Source organism: Dipodomys spectabilis, unplaced genomic scaffold (assembly GCF_019054845.1).
Source record: "Dipodomys spectabilis isolate Male_0828 unplaced genomic scaffold, ASM1905484v1 ptg000032l, whole genome shotgun sequence".
Classification (NCBI taxonomy): Eukaryota; Metazoa; Chordata; class Mammalia; order Rodentia; family Heteromyidae; genus Dipodomys; species Dipodomys spectabilis.
This window is the reverse complement of record NW_024870709.1, coordinates 29,890,384-29,911,379: the sequence shown is the minus strand read 5'-3', so window position 1 is coordinate 29,911,379 and position 20,996 is coordinate 29,890,384. Positions and strand designations below refer to the sequence as shown.

At 38.9% G+C, this 20,996-nt stretch overlaps 1 protein-coding gene and 2 non-coding genes across 3 annotated transcripts in view; all 3 read right to left on the bottom strand.

Moving 5' to 3' along the window:
- Positions 1-2,341: 2,341 nt before the first annotated feature.
- The window catches only part of Hhla2 (HERV-H LTR-associating 2), a 40,215-nt gene continuing 21,560 nt past the window's right edge, over positions 2,342-20,996 (bottom strand). Inside the window, 2 exon segments of the mRNA XM_042676861.1 lie at positions 2,342-2,491; positions 8,064-8,194. Coding sequence (XP_042532795.1) covers positions 2,342-2,491; positions 8,064-8,194 — 281 coding nt within the window.
- LOC122105709 lies at positions 16,805-16,911 on the bottom strand. The gene has a single exon (XR_006147069.1). It is a non-coding gene; the product is annotated as a U6 spliceosomal RNA (small nuclear RNA).
- Positions 20,829-20,935, bottom strand: LOC122105714. The gene has a single exon (XR_006147073.1). It is a non-coding gene; the product is annotated as a U6 spliceosomal RNA (small nuclear RNA).

Here is a 20,996-nt window from a genome sequence, read left to right as displayed (position 1 = left end):
ATTGAGCTGTTGTGGTCCTTTGCTAGGACTATCCTAGACATACACTAATTATTACAAATGACGGAAACCATGGAGCCTATGTTTCTTTGGGTCTGGCCTACTTCATTTAATATGATTTTTCCCAAGTCTTTCCATTTCCTTACAAATAAGGCAATGTCATTCTTTCTGATGGAAACATAGAATCCATTGTGTATATATACCACATTTTCTTGATCCATTCATCTACTGAAGGACATTTGGGTTGGTTCCATCTCTTAGTTATGATAAATAATGGTATAATTAACATAGTTGTGCTCATATCTTTAGTGTGGCCTTGTTTGTGATTGTATGGGTAAATGCCCAGAAGTGGAATTGGTGGATCATCAGGAAGCTCTATGTTTAGTCTTTTGAGGAACCTCCATACTGCTTTCCATAATAGTTGAACCAGTTTACATTCCCACCAACAGTGTAGTAGTGTTCCTTTTTGGCCACATCCCCACCAGCATCTACTATTATTTGTTTCCTTTATAATGGCCATTCTAACTAGGGCGAGGTGCAATCTTTTTTTTTGGGGGGGGGGCGGTCCGGTCCTGGAGCCTGAACTCTGGGCCTGGGCGCTGTCCCTCAGCTCTTCAGCTCAAGGCTAGCACTCTACCACTTGAGCCACAGTGCCACTTCCGGCTTTTTTCTTTTTGCTTATGTGGTGCTGAGGAATCGAACCCAGGGCCTCAGGCATGCAAGGCAAGCACTCTACCACTGAGCCACCTTCCCAGACCCTGAGGTGCAATCTTGATGTAGTTTTGATTTGCATTTCTTTTATGGATGGAGTCTATTATGGATGTGTCTATTGGCCATTCTTATTTCCTCTTCAGAGAAGTATCTTTTTAATTCTTTATCCCACTTATTAATTAGGTGGTTGTTTCTTTGAGGGTTTTTTATTGGGGGATTTAATTGTCTAAGCTCTCAGTGTATTTTTGATATGAAACCCTTGTCAGTTGCATAGCTTGTGGAGATGTTCTCTGAATCTGTGGGTTTTCTATTTATGTTGCTAGCTATGTACTTTGCCATGCAGAAGCTCTACAGTTTAATGTGATCCTATTTATCTAGCCTTTCTTTGATTTGCTGTGTTTCTGGATCTTTATTTAAGAAGTTTTGCCCTGTGCCAAGAAGCCCTCACATACCCCCTCTCCATTCCTGTAATGTTTTCAGGGCATCTAAGATACTCTTAATGATAAATGTGTTAAAGGTGAATCCACTGTCTTTTCCCATCCTCCCTTTTTACATCAGTGTTGCTCTGAGTTCCAACTCCACATATCAGATCTTGCAATTCATTCTTTAACGGCTACACCAAAATCTCCTGTTTTAAACAGATGGTTGGTAACTGGATAGAGAAGTTTTGGGTAGAAAGACAGTGTTATAAAATTAAATGCGCTAAGCGATTCATGAAATAGTTCTTTGAAATTGCAGCAATACTCCAAACCTTTGTATACATAGCCAAAGCCAGAAGCAGCCTTCATGGTTAACCTTCCTCATTCCACAGTCCTGGCAGTGAGAAAAACAGAGGTTGCCAAACTCCTGGAGCCTAAATGTGTTTCCAATAGTGAATCCCAGAGCTATAGAAGTGAGATGGGAAAATAGTGTGTGTAGCATGCTTCCTGCCATTCCCGGGACCCCCATGTGACATCAGCTACTTTATTCAATAATACATGATGTCCCAGTGTTTTATTTAATTAAAAGCCATTGCTTCATCTGGTCATCGCTCTTTGCCATACAGATGTTGTATCATAATGTTTGTCTGGTACTTCATCTTTGGTCCGTTTCTACCCTCATTTTTGTCTCTGCTGTTTTCTATATCATCTCATTTTACAAAGCTGGAGGGTGGCTGACTTGTTAGGTGGAGAAGGGTGGGAAGAGATGACATGTACAGAGACAAGTCATGGCAGCCTGTCAGGCCCAGAACAGTAGCTCATCATCAGAAAGGTGAATGACAGATTGGCTACGGGGCTAGCTCTGTGCCTTTCCTTCTTCGAGGCCATACACCTCTCAGAAGCACTGACCTGCATGCTTGGAGAGGATGGGGAAAAAGATGGAGCAGACAATGGAAGACTTGCAGAAAAGAACGGATGAAACAGAACAGACTTTCCTGCTGGGGAACAGAAGGCAAATCCAGAAATGTAAATATGAAAGCATAAGAACCCCCCCAATTCAAAGTCCTATTGTCCTGCAGTGTCACAGTATATGACATCTCTGCTCTTCACTTTTGCTAATAGCACTGCCAGATCTCCAAGGGTGTCTAATCTCAATAAATCCATTCATCCTTGCTTCAATTTAGGTCAGTGAGTACGACTTTTATCACTCTGAATCAGCTGGGCCTTCTCTCGTTCTCCTGTTCTGTACTAGTTCTTGTTCTCAACAGGTAGCATGACCCACTAACTCCAATGCAACCTTGAAGTTTTGCTTCTGTGCCTCTACTCCTGTCATTTACTCTGCTGAGAATGCCATTTCCTAACAGCTGAAGAAAAGCAAAACCAATCCATGATTTACAAAGACTTAGTGCAGCTAAAACAAAAGCTGACAGTAATGATGTAAAATCTATTATATAAAGCTTTTAAACACATAGAAATACCTATGGTTAAAAAGTATTAAATTCTTTTCCCTTTTTTTTTGTCAGTTGTAGGACTTGAACTCTGGGCCTGGGTGCTGTCCCTCAGCTCTTCAGCTCAAGATGAGCACTCTACCACTTGAGCCACACAGTGCCACTTCTAGTTTTCCAAGTGGTTTATTGGAAATAAGAGTCTCACAGACTTTCCTTGCCTGGGCTGGCTTTGAACTATGATCCTCAGATCTCAGCCTCCTGAGTAGCTAAGATTACAGCATGAGCCACCAGCACCCAGCAAATTCTTTTCCTTTTTAAGGAGGAAGGGGCTTGTCAATACCATAAGCTGTCAATACCATATCATATGAGCCATGTCTGACCCCTTTTAAGCTTCAGTTTTCTTTTTATAGGTAAAGTCGTATGCTTGTGCTAGGCCAGCCACAGAATTCAATCTTTCTACTTCTCTCTGGGCAGCTTTCAGGCTATCTAGACATGGTCTAATATACCTAGTCTAAGTTATTAAACCAATTTCAGTGACTATGTACACAGCTTATGATACACACTACAAAGAAGGAAAGAATAGTTTGTTTGTTTTTTCAAACCAGGCCCAGCAAGAATTAGATAGTTCAAAAGGGCCTTTGAAAAATAATGCATCAGCCAAGTGCTGGTGGCTCACGTCTGTAATCCTAACTACTAAGGAGGCTGAGATCTGAGGATCGGGGTTCAAGCCAGTCAGGACAATAAAGTCTATGAGACTCTTATCTCCAATTAATCACAGAAAAAGAAGTGGTGTTATGGCTCAAGTGGTAGAACACTAGTCTTGAACAAAAGGAGCTCAGGGACAGTGCCTTGGCCCAGAGTTCAAGCCCTAGCACTGGCAAAAATAATAATTAAAAAATAATGTATCATTTTTATACACTTATGCTACATCCATATACTGGACTACCAATGTGTGGTTTTGATACGTGCAAACAGTGAAATATCAGCACACATTTGCAGACATTCCTATAACAATGCTATAGGGTAGAAATGAAAATGTGTGCTAGCTTAGGTCCTGCAGGTCTTACACACACACATAGTCTCTAACAATGTGATAGTAAATTGCAAAGCAATGTGATAGTAAATTGCAAAGCACTGTGAAGGCACATACTCTTTTATGCAATAAAAAATTTAAAAGTTAAAAATATGTACATAGTATCTTATGTTTTCAATAATAAATATAAAACTATGTTTATAAATATGAATATTTGTATATCATTTATAGTTTAATATAAAATCTAATAAATTACATATCAATGTATTTTATTAATTACAAATTGAACAATAATTCTATCATAAATTATAATAGTACTTATAAGCAAAACTGTATGAATAGTTTATTCATTATAATATTTATTTATGTAAATCTATTTAGAATCCATAAAAATCCAATAAAAATACTATTCTTAGGAGAACAGAGATGAAAGTTTGACTTTCTGAATGCCTCATATTTGGTTGTTTTGATGGCATAGTAAAATAAGTCATTTACATGCTTCAAATTTTCAAAAGAAGTTTAAGTCAAAGATCAAAATACTAGAAATCGTTCCAATTTTAATCCCAACTGAAGCCTGTGAAGCTGCCTATGTACCAAAGCAAGGGCATAGAACATATACAAACAGAAATTACTCCCAGCGGCTTCTGAGCACAGGCTTTGGTCTACATATCCCTCATGAGATACATCTTAAGGACAAAAAAAAAAAAGCAAATTTTACTTATATTTCAAAATATCATTATTTGGTAAGACTATGTAATTATTTTAAATTCTCCGAAAAGAACTTTAACTCTTTTTATTTTAATTCCTATCTTAAAGGCATCTTTTTGTTTTGGTTTTTAAAGTGACTAACGTACTTCCAGGTGCAAAACTGCTTCATTAAAGCAAATCCTTGAGGTCAAATAATTCCACCTGAAAATGCTTTTTGACAGGAAAATAGAATTGAAACCGCTTAAACAATTTAATTCTCAAATGCATATATATGCGCATGATATGTAGAAGGGGCAGGCTTTGGGAATTAAGATGCGGTCATGCAGGTGAGGCCCTCACCATGGCTTTGGTGGCTTAGTACCCTCACCCTGTCTCACCCATGAAACCCTCCATCACATACGATACCACAGCCCCCAGTCTTACCCAACTAACTTCCTGGCCCCCATCCTGTCAATTGTTCTTCATAGCATATGTCAGGGTGTAAGGAAGAGGTTTCTGTCTGTTTTGGTCCATGGCTCGATCTCTAGATTTGGCTTATCGCACACAGCAGCAGGCACCTGGCTGAATGAATGCTAGGCTGATCCTATCGGTTTAACTCTGTATAGTCACAGGCCGTTCCAGCCTATAACTCTTCCTCTTCCACAAAGTGGGGCTGTATAGCTGTGTGTGATGGACGCCTTAGGTCTGATTTCTTTAGAGTCTGAGTTGAATATGGAAGAAGCTTAAGATCAAGGAGTGGACTGGGTAAATACTCAGGACTGCTGCATGCAGCCAGTCTCCAGGAGTATGGGCCCATGTGACTATACACCCATTTGAGTGTGGGACATTCTTCAGATTCTTAGCAGTTCTTTTATGAGCTCATAGAGTTCAGCCAACTCACTGGAGTGAGGGAGTCTTCTCAAAGTTTGCCTTGTTCTGTTCCCAGTGGGAAAAAAGACAGACACATCTTCCTTGGATTGTTTCAGTCTATTTCAAATCATCGTCCATTTCACAGCTAACAGCGCAGCCTTGTCATTTGTGTGTGGTCTGACATCATGGCTTGTTTGCAGGTGCATGCACTGGAAGGTAAATTGAACAGCAAGCCCCATTGCAATGATGAGGTCTAGAAAGAAATTCACAGACTGGAGTGAAGCATCAAAGAGCTGACCTTTCAGGTACTCCCGGAAATCACCCCTGTGTGCATGACTGGGCTCTACCTGTGGCAGCTCCATCCTTCCAGCCTGAAAGGGCCTCTGAGGTGCTCTGAAGCGTAGATCACCCTCAGCAGTAGACTCTGACTCACCTCCCAGGGCTCTGTGCTGTCAGAGAGTGAGGCCTGTCCCTTTACAGATCTAGTAGAGAACAAAATGTGAGCTGGCAAGTGCAATTAGAAGTGGAAAGCTATTTATACCTTCCTTAGTTTTTCACACATAGTATTTGCAGTGCTTTCAGAAAGATGGCTTCCTGAGAGGCTGAGTGAGAATGACATGTAAATGAAGTGAGTGTTGTAGAGACTTAGGTTGGCCACCTCCAGAAGATTACACAGAAGCTGACTCCCTAGTCCAGAGAATCTTCCCACTGTGTTTCCTGATTGTACACAGACCCAGGGTCACTGAGAACTCTATTCCTGGTGACAGGTGGAAACAATTACTAAAGGGAAGCTTCTGAGGTTTGTCTGGATATAACCTGTGGACTGACATTGGTCTCAGTAATGTAACTGGTTGGTAAACTCAGGGTCTGGGTGCTGTCCCTGAGTTTCTTTTGCTCGTGGCTAGCACTCTACCACTGGAGCCACAGCTCCCCTTCTGGCTTTTTTCTTAGTTTTTGTGGAGATAACAGTCTTGCAGGCTGTTCCACCCTGGAGGACTTTAAACCATGATCCTTAGAGCTTAGCATCCGGAATAACTATGATTATAGGCATGAGCCACCAGTGTCCAGCTAGACTTTTTATATGTAATAAAGAACCTCTTTAAAAAAAGTCAAAATCATCATCAGTGCTTCGACTTTATAGCCTTTCTTCTTTGTTCTTTCTAGTGAAGCACACAGATCCCCTAACATCAATACTGTCCACACACTAAAGCTCAGTGCCGTCTTACACACAGTGGACACACAGGTTTGAGTTGCTGAACATAGCTGCCAAGAGTCCCTTTCTAGCCCTCTTATGGTGAACCAATACAGCTTATTCCAGTGCAAAGACAGGCTTGTTTTAGGTGTCCAATTTCACAGCTCCTTTGACAACACTAATGCAGGATCTGTGGTCCTGATTCTGGTTTGCAGAGCTGAGCTGTTAGAAACATCAATGTCTTCCTCCTTACAGCAGGAGGCATGGTGTTGATAAGAAAGCAGAGTGCTTCAGACACATCACTGCAGGCTAATTAAGATGAAATGAGCTACTTGCACAGCTTTTATTGCAGACTAAGTGGTTCTTTCTTTCGAAGATGAGTTTGTCTGATACTTCTTTAGACCACGTGAGGTATATCAAAACCACTGAAGAGAGAGAGCACAGTAAGTAAACACTTTAGGAGCAGGAAAGTTTGCTATTCTGCTCTTTTTCTTGAGGAGAGTGGGGAAACTCCTCATAAGGTAGTAAAATGCCATTTAATACTAATGTTTAGGGGATTCGTTTAATTTTCCTATCGCTTCTCCTTGTTTTCTCTTTCATGATAGAATTATAGGAACAAATGAATTCTAGAAATTACAAATTCTACACTTCTTTGATTTTCATTGTCCCAAGGAAGTAATTATTTTTTTAATTGTGAAATACTGTACAGAGGGGTTACAATTACATGGGCTAGATAATGAGTACATTTCTTATCAAGCATTGTAGCCTCCTCCTTTGTTTCCTTTTCCCATCCCTTCCCATCCTCCATGGGGGGGGGGGTTAATTTTTTGAGTCCAAGGAAGTAATTATTGTTGTATTATGTCTTCCCTTTGTTTCTTCATTGCAATGACCTTAATATTTCTCGTGTACTATTGTAGAGGGGCATTACTCAGTGCCTTCCACGTGTGTTCACAATGCTTTGAGTAGATCTGATCAACTACACGATGATTTTCAACTCCAGAATTAGATAATATCTAATTCTGTGAGACTAAATCCTCTAAATTGAAAGAAACATTAGAAGGTACCATAATTCTTTATATTAATACCTAGTTTAGAAATATTAAAGGTTCATACTAAATCAATTCAGTTCATCTTCCTTTACCATCAAGATGATCAAACCATCAAACCTTCAATAGACCATCACAGATGCCTTTCTTTTCCTAGAAAAATCTTTTGGGAAGAATAGAACTATACGTTGGAAAGGGAATCAAGTATGACCTCACCCTAAAATAGTTTTATGACTTCTTCCACTGCATATTTATCTCCATATTTACAGCTTTCTAGATCCTAGAAACTGAATCTTATTTTCTCCCCTAGAAAAATATGACATAAAGAAAGATACAAGATTAGAAACTTTGACACCTATGTGATGTCTCTTGCCTATAATCCTAGCTAATTGAGAGGCCAAGATCAGGAAGATCATGATTTCAGGACAGCCAGGGCAAAAAAGTTTGCAAAACTCCATCTAAACCTATAGTTAGGCATAGAAGTACCTGCCATTGCTCTTGCTATAGTGAGGAGTTAAAATAGAATTGTGGCCCAGTCCAGCCTGGGTGCAAATTGAGGTACTATCTCAGAAATAAGCAGAGCTAAAAGGTCTGAAGATGTGGATCAATTAGTAAAGCACCTACCTAGCAAGCCCATGCCCTAACATTAATCCCCAATACAGCAAAAATAAAGACAATTTTGGTGATCATAAAGGTGAAGACAGTTTCTATGACCCCCGACTCTCCACTCAGCTGCTTCATTTTACTGTTAGATGCTTCCAATATCTGAGAATCCATGTGTAAGTTGATGCCTATTGACACATCACAAAATATGGTGTCTTTACTTTTAGGGATAGGGACACAAAATTTGGTCAATCAATTGTGTTTAGTGGATTGTCTTGGAACAGAATTCCAGGAAGGAATTAGGACAAGAGAGGTAACACCTTGAAAGGTAAGGGAATTGCAAGTAGGATGGAACAGTAAAAGCTCAGGCTGAAGTTCAAGTCTGACACCAGGGAAAAGAACAGGTGAGGGGAAAGGGAAGTGGATAGAAGTCACCCTGGCCGGCAGGGCAGAATTAAGCATTTCATCTCTAGCACAAAGACTGCTGAAAAAGAAGTTCTCTATTGGGTAGAATTGACCAGTAACTGTGCTGTGCCCAGGTTTTGCATGAAGGCAGCCTGGGGGCTTGTGTGGGCTCAGGGCCAACTACAGCAGCTCTCACAGACACTACAAAGATGGCTATGAGATAATGCACATCTTATAGCTGAATGGCAAGTTCTCTGGAAAGGGCATCTATTGCACAGCCATAGTTACCACAATGACTAATGCAGAGATCTGAACCTAGGTCTAACAGCACGTAAGAAGAACACATCAGCAAGCACCTCTAGCTTTCCTCAGTTTTCTTCTGTGTATCCTCCTTATCACCCCTCTCTCTAGTTAGGTTACTTTTAGAATTTAATATAAGTACATAGTGGTACAGATTTTCACACTTTCTAAGCCAGAAAGATCGAGGGAGAAGCAAGTAACAACAGGCACTTTGAATGGGAGAAAGTGTCAAGTGCCAGAAAAAAAGAACTGGACAGAACACTCATTTGCTGCCTCTACTTCCTTTTTACTTAGGAGTCCATTTGCCTTTGAATGCTTTCTCTTTGATCTCATGCAGCCAATGGGGCCAATATTGGCACCCCTGGTTTCCAGGGTTGGTGAGTCAGCTCTTTGGGGACCAACCTGGTCTGTGCTGGGTTTGATGATGTCAATCCTAGTTGCAGTGGGAACTCTTAAGAGCCACTAAAAGGCAAGGAGGCTAGTGGCCAGTATCAAGTGCATGGAATAGTCGACACTGGATCCTCTCTTGACTGCCACTACTACCCCAAACCCCATTGTCTCTGCCAGGGCCTCCAACTACACTGATTGCATTAATTCAGTCATTACAAATAACAAACCCAAGAAGTCTCTGGGACTGTCAGACTTGAGTGGACTTTGGCTGAAGGAACATAATAAAATGATAACTCCACAAAACTAAAAGCAGAGAAGGAATTTTCTTTAAAAATGCAGTCTGAGCTCCATGATCTGGTTAATCCTTATGTATTCATCCTTGCCTCAGTAGTAAGCTTAAAATTAGCAACTAATTGTATGCTGTCAGGCTGAACATTAAGGTGGAGGGGGCTTTAAAGTAATGGAAATACCTTGGCTAACCCTACAGAGGAGAGAATCAGCAGGGAACTATGCAGACATAGGAAGAGATGATCCGGCTAGTGGGAGGGTGAAAGGAGTGGGTAGGTTATAGGTGAGGTGAGTGAGGGTGCAAATTGTTGGCACTTGATGGAAGGGATAAAATAAAATGCTATAGTTCAGACTTTAAATGTCTCCCAAAGGCTTATGGACTAAGGCTTGGGGAGATGTTAGAATGTTTAAGAAGAGGAACCTAGTAGAAGGACGTCTCCTCATTAGAGGTGTCCTATTTAAGAGGTTATCAAAACCTTGACATGTCTTTGTTTCCCAGTTGCCCTGAGGTGATCAGCTTTCTCTGCCTTGTGTTCCACTGGAAGAGATCTTGAGGTCCTGCCTGCCACAATTTGTTTCCAAGCTGCTATGCTGTCTAAGAAGCTTCCTCACTTAATCTCTTTTTTTACAATATGCTACCTCCCCACCACAAGCCTTCATGCATCAGAACCAATTGTCCCAGCTCTAAAACTTCTGAAAGTATGAAGTATGGGCCAAACGTGTTTTGATTATCTTAGGTATCTTTTAGTAGTAAGAGAAAGCCCATGGCATGGAAAAATTGCTACCAAGCAATGGGGTCATTGCTGTGACTGTACCTAATGATGTGGCTCAGAAACCTTCGGAATTGGTTTGTGGAAGAAGCTTGGAAATGTTTGGAGAAATAAACTAGAAGTGCCCTAGAAGACTGTCAGTAGATCTGAATGGGCTATTCTGGCTAGGGCTGGGGAGACCAGAATGCTGATGATAGCAATTCAGAAAATAAAGATTATGCTCCTGAGGTTTCCGGTGAAAATAAGGACTCTTGGGAATCAAATTAGAAGACTTCCACGTGCATCATGGCAAAGAATGTGGCTTCCCTTGTCCATGTCCCAACTATATGTGAGGCTGAGTTGAAAGATAATAGACTAGTTGATCTGTCAGAGGAAATCTCAAGGCAGCACAGCATTCAGGAAGTTGCAGGAGGGCTTTTGGCTGCTTTTTGCAAGTTTACAATAAGAATTGGGACCAAAAACCAGAGAAGGAAGATTTGTAGTTTGTTCAGATAGAGGGCAATTTTAGAGAAGATGTTTCCTAATTCTTCCCCAAAGCATGAAGATCTTTTCATTTCTCATTAAATGGCTATTTTGATCCATCACTAACCTAAATTTATGGGAACATGGCAGGATGACAAAGAACTTTAAGCTGAATGTTTGGCTGGGGAAGGAGAGGTTCTGTTTCCATATTGAGATTTTTTTCCTCATAGCTTTTAAATGAGGTCTGGCTCTGGGAGAAATGAGTTAAAAGGGATTGAATAATGTAATATTAGCCACCCCCTTATAGGATGCCTATGAAGCAAGCACTTAAAAGAATAGTTCCTATATGGCAAACAGGACTCAAGAAATAAAGGTCAGCCACCCATTTTGTCATATCATTGCTAAATGACTCCATGTTCTAGACCATATATATGGTAGATCTATGCACACAACAGAGGGAAGCCAGGAGGAGGAACAGAATAAGTGGGAACAGCCCACACTAAGCCAAAGGAAAGAATTGTAAACATCACCTGATGTGGAAAAATAACTTGTAATGTCAAAGCTCATAGAATTCACACACTGTATAGACCACGATAATGACAATTAGCCTTGTGAAAGGAAAAATGTGTTTGTGACTCTAAGTATCACTATTCCACAATATTGTGAAATATGTGAAATTTATGTAATCACCTAATCTCAATTAAAGAAAAAGAGTGAGGGAAGGGATGGGTTAAGAGAGATGGGTGACAATGTTGTCAGACACTTTGTACTCATATACTGTTTTATAGAATAGGAACTTCTTTGTACAACTACTTAAAGATAATAAAAAAATTTTAAAAAGCTGTTCACAAACAGTTCTTGTAAGTTGGTGTGAGATAGAATATCACTAATTGTATGATAATTAATAGTGATGTCTGTGTTCTACATCAAAAACATTATATAATTAAAAATAATAGTTCCTGGCACAGACAGACATCATCCTTTCATTATTAAAACTGGGTGCATACAGGCTGTATTTTCTTATTTATGCCAAATGAAATCTGTGTAGTTCTGTAAGGTAAGTTGATCAGGTCACCAACAATAAACATTACCTTAGGGGAGGTTACAAAGATCTCTTTTGAAGGAGAGACTAAAAGTTGCTTATACTCAATATACTTAGAACTGAACATGAGAAGCATGAATTGTTAGTAGCTCCAGAGTTTTCTTATTTATGCTGAAATAGCTGTTTCAGGGCTAAGTCCAGTTAAGTGGTTTCAATGCTAGCCACAATTTAAGAAATGTCATGACACTGGATTTAGGGTCTTTGGTACAGGGTCTGCCCAGCAATGCCATGAAATGTTCTTATTTAGGAATGTGCCCTTGTGTGCTCTCCTAACACTCAGGTATATGAGATTGTTAGGCCTCCAAAAAAAAAGCCATGAATTTGGCTTTATCACAGTATTTCTTCACAAAAATAAAATGAAGCTGAAACTGCTTGGGGGAGACTAGGGATGAATAGGAAAACTTTCTTGGCAATGCAATGACTACTTATTTTCCATTCACTAAAGAAAAACCTGAAGATCGTTCAACTGCCATAGCACAAGGACAAGGTTTTCTGATAGAATTGTGTGCCAGGGTTGTGGTCATATGGCTGCAGAATCTTTTCCTTCAGTGGGGAAGGGAGGCAGGAAATGGAGAGTGACCCAGCATGTTCTTGGTATGAATGATCAGGGCCTGCCCTCTGTAATACAGATAATTGCTTGAATTCCCTCCCTCCCTTTGAAACTAATGAGGAGTTGGCTGTGGCCTGCTTACCTCTGGAAAGAACTTGGCATGGGTGTGATGTGTGTTCCTCTGGTGAAAGTCAAGGTGATTTCAGAAAAACACTGACATATTTCAGGTTCATAAAGAGTAAGCACTTTCTTATAAAAGACAATGTTAGAAGGAGCAAAAGGAAGGTTCTAATTTATGAGCTAAAATTTTGTTTATTTGAAAAAATACATAAGTACATCTATAAACATATATACAAATATAGTGGAGTTAAACACAGTTTAGACATAGCAATTAGCAAAATGCAGCCAATTGTTCTGGTTTTTGTCCTGTTAACCTTGTCATAAGTTGGTTTCTATTCATAACTGCTGCCAGTCATTATCAGTTGATCAGATTTTGAATTGCTGCTAGTAGTATATTTCTTCTGAGTTCTTGGTGGAAATGTGGTAGAGTCTTCTTGGCTGACTACACCAGTGATGGATGAATGAAGTGATAATTCTTTATGTTGACCTGGAATCTGGTATGTAGGCATTTGTCATCTTAATATAGGTAGCAGGTCAGTGAGAGAGGCTTTATGTCTTGAAGAATGAATGTAATAATGTAATATTGAATGTCTCCATCTGGTTTTTGCACTGTTGTAATAGAATACATTGGGTAATTTGTAAGAAAACAAAACGAATTACCTCCTGACTGCATTATATGAGACCCCCACCTCATTAACGACTTTATCAGCAATTTATTACAAACTATAGCAATGGAAAAGAGAATGGATAAGTTTCTATTGTGGTAGAACTGTCAGGTCTGGCAATGCAGAAAAGTGAGATGCCATCAGTGGATGTTGAGGTTTGTCTTCATTTCCTAGCATGTGGCCTGTCTGCAAGAGACTACAAACAAGAAAGGGGACTATAAGTCTGTTGTTCAGTAGAAGGTGCGTTTGAGGAAGTTCAAGCTATCACTTGCAATCTTTGTACCCAAAGATCCAGGAAACAGTTATAAAATAAATTGCACCACATTCTAAGTTTTATCAGTCAACTTTAATCTGCATGCTAGGTTTTCTTGGGAGTTTGCAATGGAAAACAAGTTTATCCTGTTTCTAGCTCTTATTTATATGATGATAAGGTTTACAGCTAAAATGAAATATGCAATCAACCTATGATTTGAATGTGAATTCTCTATCACCAAAGGACCTAGAAATAACTGGAAAAATACAGAATCTCAGTGGTGAGTAGTCTGGGTAGAAGTTGCGGTCGGCTTTGCTCCATTTTATCTATTTCTTTGTTCTTCTTACTTCAGTAAAATGCCATCGTTCATGATTTTATCTGAAAAATATGTATATTACAGCACCCTCACATGCACATTGGCAATTACTATTTTCTCTGTAAATAACAGTAGGAGACTAGAGGAACAACCATTTATTTAAGCATGAAGAGTCTATTAATTACAGGTAGTGAGAAAGCTTAATTGTATTTTTTTCTTCTAATTGTCCTTCAATTCCCCTGCCTTTTAAAAAATTCTATGTCTTGTGTGGTGATAGGAAAATTAGTCAGAACTTCAATTGCATATATATATATATATATATACAGAGAAGAGAGAAGAGAGAGCGCCAGTCCTGGGGCTTGAACTCAGGGCCTGGGCACTATTCCTGAGGTTCTTTTGCTCAAAGCTAGTCCTCTACCACTTGAGCCACAGTACCACTTCTGGATTTTTCTCTTTATGTGATACTGAGGAATCAAACCCAAGGCTTCATACATTCTAGCCAAGCACTTTCTAAGCCACATTCCCAGAGCTTCAGTTCCCTTCTGAGGTAGCATCCTCATGTTGTAAATAGTTAGCTACATTACCATGCTTTCCTCTGTGGTGTCATTGCTCTCACCATTAGAGACTAGAATAGATAAAAGAGAAAAAATAATTTTTCTTGCAAAAATTCAATTTCTCCCTTTTTCCTGACTCATTGCAATTGTGAGAATCGACTTGTTTAATTCCCTTTTCATCTGGCTCTTTGTTTTTACTAGCATGAGTTAATTGTATGAAGCAGATCCACTGTGGTATTTGCACATTATAGACCACTGGTGTCTGTGAATGCATGGTGCCAAGGAGACTACTATTGGGAAGAAGTGGTAAATGTCCAGGATGTGTAAAGTTCAGTACTGCACTGTGGCGCTTGATTTATTTTCCCCATAACACTGCCCAGATTCTGGTAAAGATGTGCTGCTTTTGTACAGCTCTCAAAATTTCCCTTTGGCCCTTAAATAAAGCAAACTAAGTTTTACCCTGAGGCACAATTTGCTTTTTGAGAGGTGTGTTTTCACAAAATTTTGAGTGGCAAAACTCTCAGCAAATTACACAATTATTTAAACACAACTGACAATAGTGCAAAGCTGACTAAGACTTTCTCCAACACTGTGTTGCATAAACTGCCTATGTAAATTTAAAATTTGGGTGTTTATTTATTCTTGGTCAAAATCACATGCATTAAATTTATGAATAAAATGAGCTTTCTGTACAAGCATATAGTGTACATTGAATAAATTCATCACCCCTTTTTCTGTTTCTTTTCTGAGTTGGACTGAAGGCCTTGAACTTGGCAAACAATAACAGCATTTGTTGTTATTTATTTCCTTGATGATGGCCATTCTGACTGAGGTGAGACAGAATCTCAGTGCCCTTTTCATTTTCACTGTGACTAAGGATGTTAAACATTTCTTCATGTATTAACAATCGATGTTTCTTTTCAGAGCTTTCTGTTCAACTCACTTGTCTACTTAATTGAATTACTGCTTTTGATTATCAATTATTTTGAGCTTTTTTTATATATTCTGGAAACCTCCAATAAATACCTTTTAAAAATATTTCCTATTTAATAGAATGTCTCTTCCATATGGTAATAATGTGTAAAAGCTTTGATGCACTCCCATATGTCCATTCTTGCTCTTATTTCCTGAGAAATTGGGAATTCTATTCAGAAAGTTGTTGCCTATGCCTATATCTTCAAGTGTTTTCCCTTTGTTTACCTATAGTAGTTTCAAAAGTTCAGGTCTTACTTTAAGATCACTGATTGATTTTGAGTGGATTTCTGGACTTATATTTTTACTTAATTCTAGGAATTTTTTTAAATTTCCCCCCTTTATTTCTTTAATGATCCCCCTTATTAGTCAACAGATTGAATGTTGTTCCATCTCCATGTTTAGATTATTTTCTGCAGTTTCTTTTGCTATTTATTCCTTATTTAGCTTCTACTGTGATAGGTTAAAAAAGAGAATGTTATTTCAAGTCTCTTATAATTGTTTCCATTTGCTTTATAGCCTGAAATATGGTCTATTTAGGGAAAAATTCCATGAGCTGTGGAGGTGAATGTATATTCTGTTGCTATTGGTGGAATATTTGGTAGATATTAGTCCATGTGATGGAAACTACCAGTAATTCCAGAGTTCCTTCATTATTTTTGTATATATGATATGAGAACAGAGTACTAATGTCACCAACTATTATTGTATTAGCATCTATTTGCTTTCATATTCATATTTGCTTTATGAATTGGAGTGCCCTAGTATTCAATGTATAAATGTTAACATCTGGTATATCCTCTTGATAACTTGTCCATTCATCTATATTAAAGAACCTATGTAGTGTGTAATTTTTGTTTGAAGTCTTTTGTTGGACATACACATAGATAATCTTTTTTAAAGGCAATATTTTCTTGGAATATCATTTCTCAGCCTTTACTTTGCCTTTGCCTATGGATTTATTTCTTGCAAACAATAAATGTCTGGGTCTGATTTCTTTTTTTTTAATACTTTTTTTTTTATTGTGAAAATACCGTACAAAGGGGTTACAATTACATGAGCAAGGAAATGAGTATATTTCTTATCAAGCATTGTTGCCTTCTCCTTTGTTTCCCCTTACCATCCCTGCCCTCTCTTCTCCCCCTCCCCTGGACAAAGTTGTAAAGTTCCTTTTTCTTTTTTTTTCCTTTTTTTCTAGTGAAAATACCGTACAGAGAGGTTACAATCACATGGGCTAGGTAATGAGTACATTTCTTATTAAGCATGGTTGCCTCCTCCTTTGTTTCCCCTTCCCATCCCTTCCCATCTCCCCCTCCTCCCAAAGTTGTAAAGTTCGTTTTTTGACATAACATCTTTGTACATCTCATTGTTGCAATGGGTCCGCCTGTATCCCTATTTAAACAATTTGTTTTTTCCCTTCCCTTCCACAAATTATACCAACATCAAATACAGTCAAAACAGGGTTATACCATGCGGGAGGGACATACAAAGCAACAAAGAATCATCTGATAAATATGTTAGACACAATAGCAAGAAAGGCAAACAATTTGAGTCCTTATCTTGGGGTTCATTTCGCCTAATATCAACTTATCTGACCTTTTCTGCTTGACATATACTAGCTATTGCAAATAAGGGAAACCATGGGACCTAAAAAAATATGGAACACTTCACGAATTTGCCTGGCATCCTTGTGCAGGGGCCATGCTAATCTTCTCTGTATCGTTCCAATTTTAGTATATGTGCTGCCAAAGCGAACACTGGGTCTGGTCTGATTTCTTAATCCAACATGCCAGTCAGAATCTTTTGATGGGAGCATTGATACTACTCCTGAGCATTTTCTTGGCTTTTTTTTTTCAGGCAGGAAAAGTTTATTTACTGAACTGCTGTCCCGCTGTGCATGGTGGAGAGGCGTGGATGAAAAAGGTAGGGGCTGACCCACCCCTGGGCCAGGACTTATCTAGGGCAGGGACAGGAAGAGGTGTGGCTAGGTGAGGGAAAGGTGTGGCCATACTCCATCCAGATTTGACCTCAGGGTGTAGGACCCTTCTTAGACAGCCCAGGATGTGACCTAGAAGGAGGGGAAGGTGACTGCTTCCAAGTGTGCCAGTTACCTAGGTAACAGATACTGGGTGGAAACTTAGCCAAGAGGTAGGTAGGTGTCCCTGTGTAGACCTTACATTCAAGCCTTTTGATAATTTTTTTAAAAAAAAAAAAGAAAGAAATGAAATCAGGGGCAGCCGAATCTTTTGAAATCCCACACTATAGAACATTTAATTTTGGAAGCACAGTTACAATTAAGAAATATAATTATGAAGATTTCTGATCCTTGTCAGTTCTTGCTGGCGGTGCGTAGGATCTGTTCATGCAATGACATCATCCCATTTGTTAGGAAATGGAAAGACTTGGGAAAAATTATATTAAGTGAAGTAAGCCAGGCCCAAAGAAACATAGGTCCTATGGTTTCCCTTATTTGCAATAAGTAGTATATGTCTGGGACAAGCAGAAAAGGTCAAAAGCTATATACATATGACCAGATAAGATGATGTTAAGTGAAATCAACCCCAAGATAGGGACACAAGTGTTTTATTTTTCTTTCTTGCTATTGTTCTTAACATGTTGTATGTTCCTCCCCCACAGTTGTAGAGTTGGGAAGGAAGGGATGGTAGGGGAAAAACAAAGGAAGAGGCAACAATACTTGGTAGGCAATGTACTCGTTACCTTGCTCATGTAATTGTAACCCCTCTGTACAGTATTTTTACAATAAAAAACTTTAAAAAAAGAACAAAAAGGAAAAAGGGTGAAGATTCTTTCTGGCTACTTCCTGCTGGCAAGGTGCGTGGACAGTAGGGGTTAAAGGCTGAGATGTGGTCCCCTCTGGGAGAAGGTAGCAGGCAGCAGCTGTCACTTGGTGGACGTGAGTCCTTAGATGAAGCCTGGAGGAAGTTTCATGAGGTATTGAGGGGCTGGAAAAAAATACTAGAGAGCAAATAAATGGCAAGAGGAAGGACTTGGGGCTAAAAATTAAAAATTGGATGACTTGGCTAGAATGGCTAGTTCTTATCTCCTGCATTCCAGGCTGTCCTAGAGTTGGTAGAAATGTCCCTAGCTACTTCTAACATCTGGCGACTAGATAGAGAGAAAGTCAGGTAACAAAGGCAAAAATGTAAATTCCTGTCCAGTTAAAAGGTAGACAGGTTGGACATTAGATGGGCAGGCTTCTTACTTCTATTGACTTCCCGGCTCTGGTTAATTTTGGAAGGGTAGGCACAAAGTGGCTGATGTGATATCATCTCCTCTTACTCCTCTTCATGGTCCCTTGTCCCCCAGACTGGCTGAGTCCCAGGGGTTCAAGTGCTCATTGCTGGGATGACTCGTCCCAGTTGTTATTCATAGAAGTTTGAACTTAAGGCCTGGACACTGTTCCTGAACACTTCTGCTCGAGGCTAGTGCTCTACCACTTTGAGTTGTAGTACCACGTTCAGTGTTTGGCTGGTTAATTAGAGGTAAGTGTCTCTAAGAATGCCTCCAGCCTGGCTCTTTGCAGGTTAGTTGGGAGCTGGAGTCTCAGGGATTTTTCAGACCGGACTGGCTTTCCACTGGAATCTTTGCCACAAAACCCTTTATTATTTATTTTGTTGTTTATGTAATGGTTGATACCTTCCTAATTTCTCATTCACTTAATCGACTTATCTAGTGCAATTATTCTTTTCTATATTTTCATGGTTATACTCATCTTCCTCTGTGTGTGGAAATCTTTTAAGTATCCCATTAGGTTCTGGTTTCATGGTTATGAATTGTTTTAGATTTTGTTTGTCATGAAATGTTTCTTTATGTCTTTTTCAATTGTGAAGGAGAGGGGCTGGGAAGGTGGCTCAGTGGTACAGTGCTTGCCTTGCATGTATGAGGCCCTGGGTTCGATTCCTTAGTACCACATAAGCAGAAAAAGCTGGAAGTGGCACTATGGCTCAAGTGGTAGAGCACTAGCAGTAGAGTTTTTCTGGGTACATCACCTAGGTTGACAATTATTATCTTTCCAAGCTTGAAATACATCATTTTTATATAATCAATTATTGTTCTACAGAGTTTGCATTTATATGTAACTTAGATTTCCTCTCTTTTATTTTTCAATAATGTTAACTGGTTCTATTTACTCAGATTTTTAATGACAATATGATAGATGGTTTTGTACTCTCATGTGTTTTTGTCCTAAAAGCTTATCATACTTGGAAAGCTAGTTTTTTCCTAAAAGTTGGGAAATTTCTGCTGCTATTTTATTATATATGTTTTCTATGTGTTTAGCTGGCATTTTTACTCTTCTATGTCCATGGTTCATTGTCTTAGTCATTTATTTATTTATTTATTATTTTATTTTGTCAGTCCTGGGGCTTTAACTCAGGGCCTGGGCACTGTCCCAAAAGAAGCTTTAGCTTCTTTTCCTCATGGCTAGCACTCTACCACTTGAGCCACAGCACTACTTCTGGCTTTTTTCTGAGTAGTTTATTAGAGAAAAAAATATCTTGGGCTTCCAACCACAATCCTCGGATCTTAGCCTCCTGAGTTGCTAGGATTACAGGCATGAGCCACCAACACCCTGCTTGTTACTTAGTCTTTTAATTATGTCTCAAAGGTCTTACATGTTCTGGGTATATTTCTCCAGATTTTTCTTTTTTTATAAAATCTCTATCTGAATATTCTGATACATTACTTTGTCTTCATGCACTGATATTCTGTATTCATTTTGATCCAGTCTACTAAGATGTCTTAAAATGGGGTTTTATTTGACTTTTTGAACTTTTCCAGAATATCAATTTGATTTCTTCAGAACTTTTATATCTTAATTAATTCCTATTTCATATGTATTATCTTCCTTATTTCATTCAAGTGTTAATTATACTCTTTTGGAATTCAGTCATCTGTTTTCATGTTCTTTGAATTCATTTAGGTGTTGATATATTTCTTCTTTAATTTAATTGATTATTCTTAAAATAATTTTTCTGAATTTTTTGTCTGGAATTCCATACACTTTAGCATCTTTAGTTTTATTTATTTATTTTTTAATGTGAGGTTATTGACTTTTGAAGGAATCATGCTGCCTTGTTTTTCCATATTTTTCTTTTTTTCCTTATGCATTGGGATTTGTGCTGTGGCAACAGGCAACTTCTGGAGGTCAATCTCTCTACTAACCGTGGATTTGGTACTGTTTCTTCTGTAATTCTCAGGCAATAGAGTCTGCTTTAGCCAGAGAGGCTAGGCCTACAAATCACAGCACTCTTCAGTTAGCAGATTAAGCTCCTGACTGTTAAGCTTCTCATTGGTTCTACATCATATTTACTCTCACTCCATAACTGTTGTGTGTAGGCATTTCTCTCTAAGATTCTGCTGATGGAAACCTAAGACTTCCTGGGCTGCAATGGTTCCTTGTCTACAAGCCCCCAGAGTAGTCTCAGATGTCACTTGGCAGCAAACCCTCACGACCACATGGAAGTTCTTGAAATTGAGCCATTCCACTAGTCACAGGCTCAGTGATTACAGTGATTCTCAGGCAATAGGACTTTCTCTTACCAGGGAACACACATCCACTAATGATCAAACCATTTGCTGGCCGAGCTCTCAGCTGTTTAAGTTCTCTTGGGTCTACATTAGACCTTCTCCCTCTTTACGACCACCTTTCTCAAATAAAATATGATTTATTCACAAATTCGCATGTCATACTTGCACAAAGGCCATACTAATTTTCTCTTTATCATTTCCATTTCAGCATATGTACTGTTAAAGTGAGCATTTTTTGTGTTTTTTTTTATTGTAAAAATAATGTAAGAGGGGTTACAGTTACACGAGTAAGG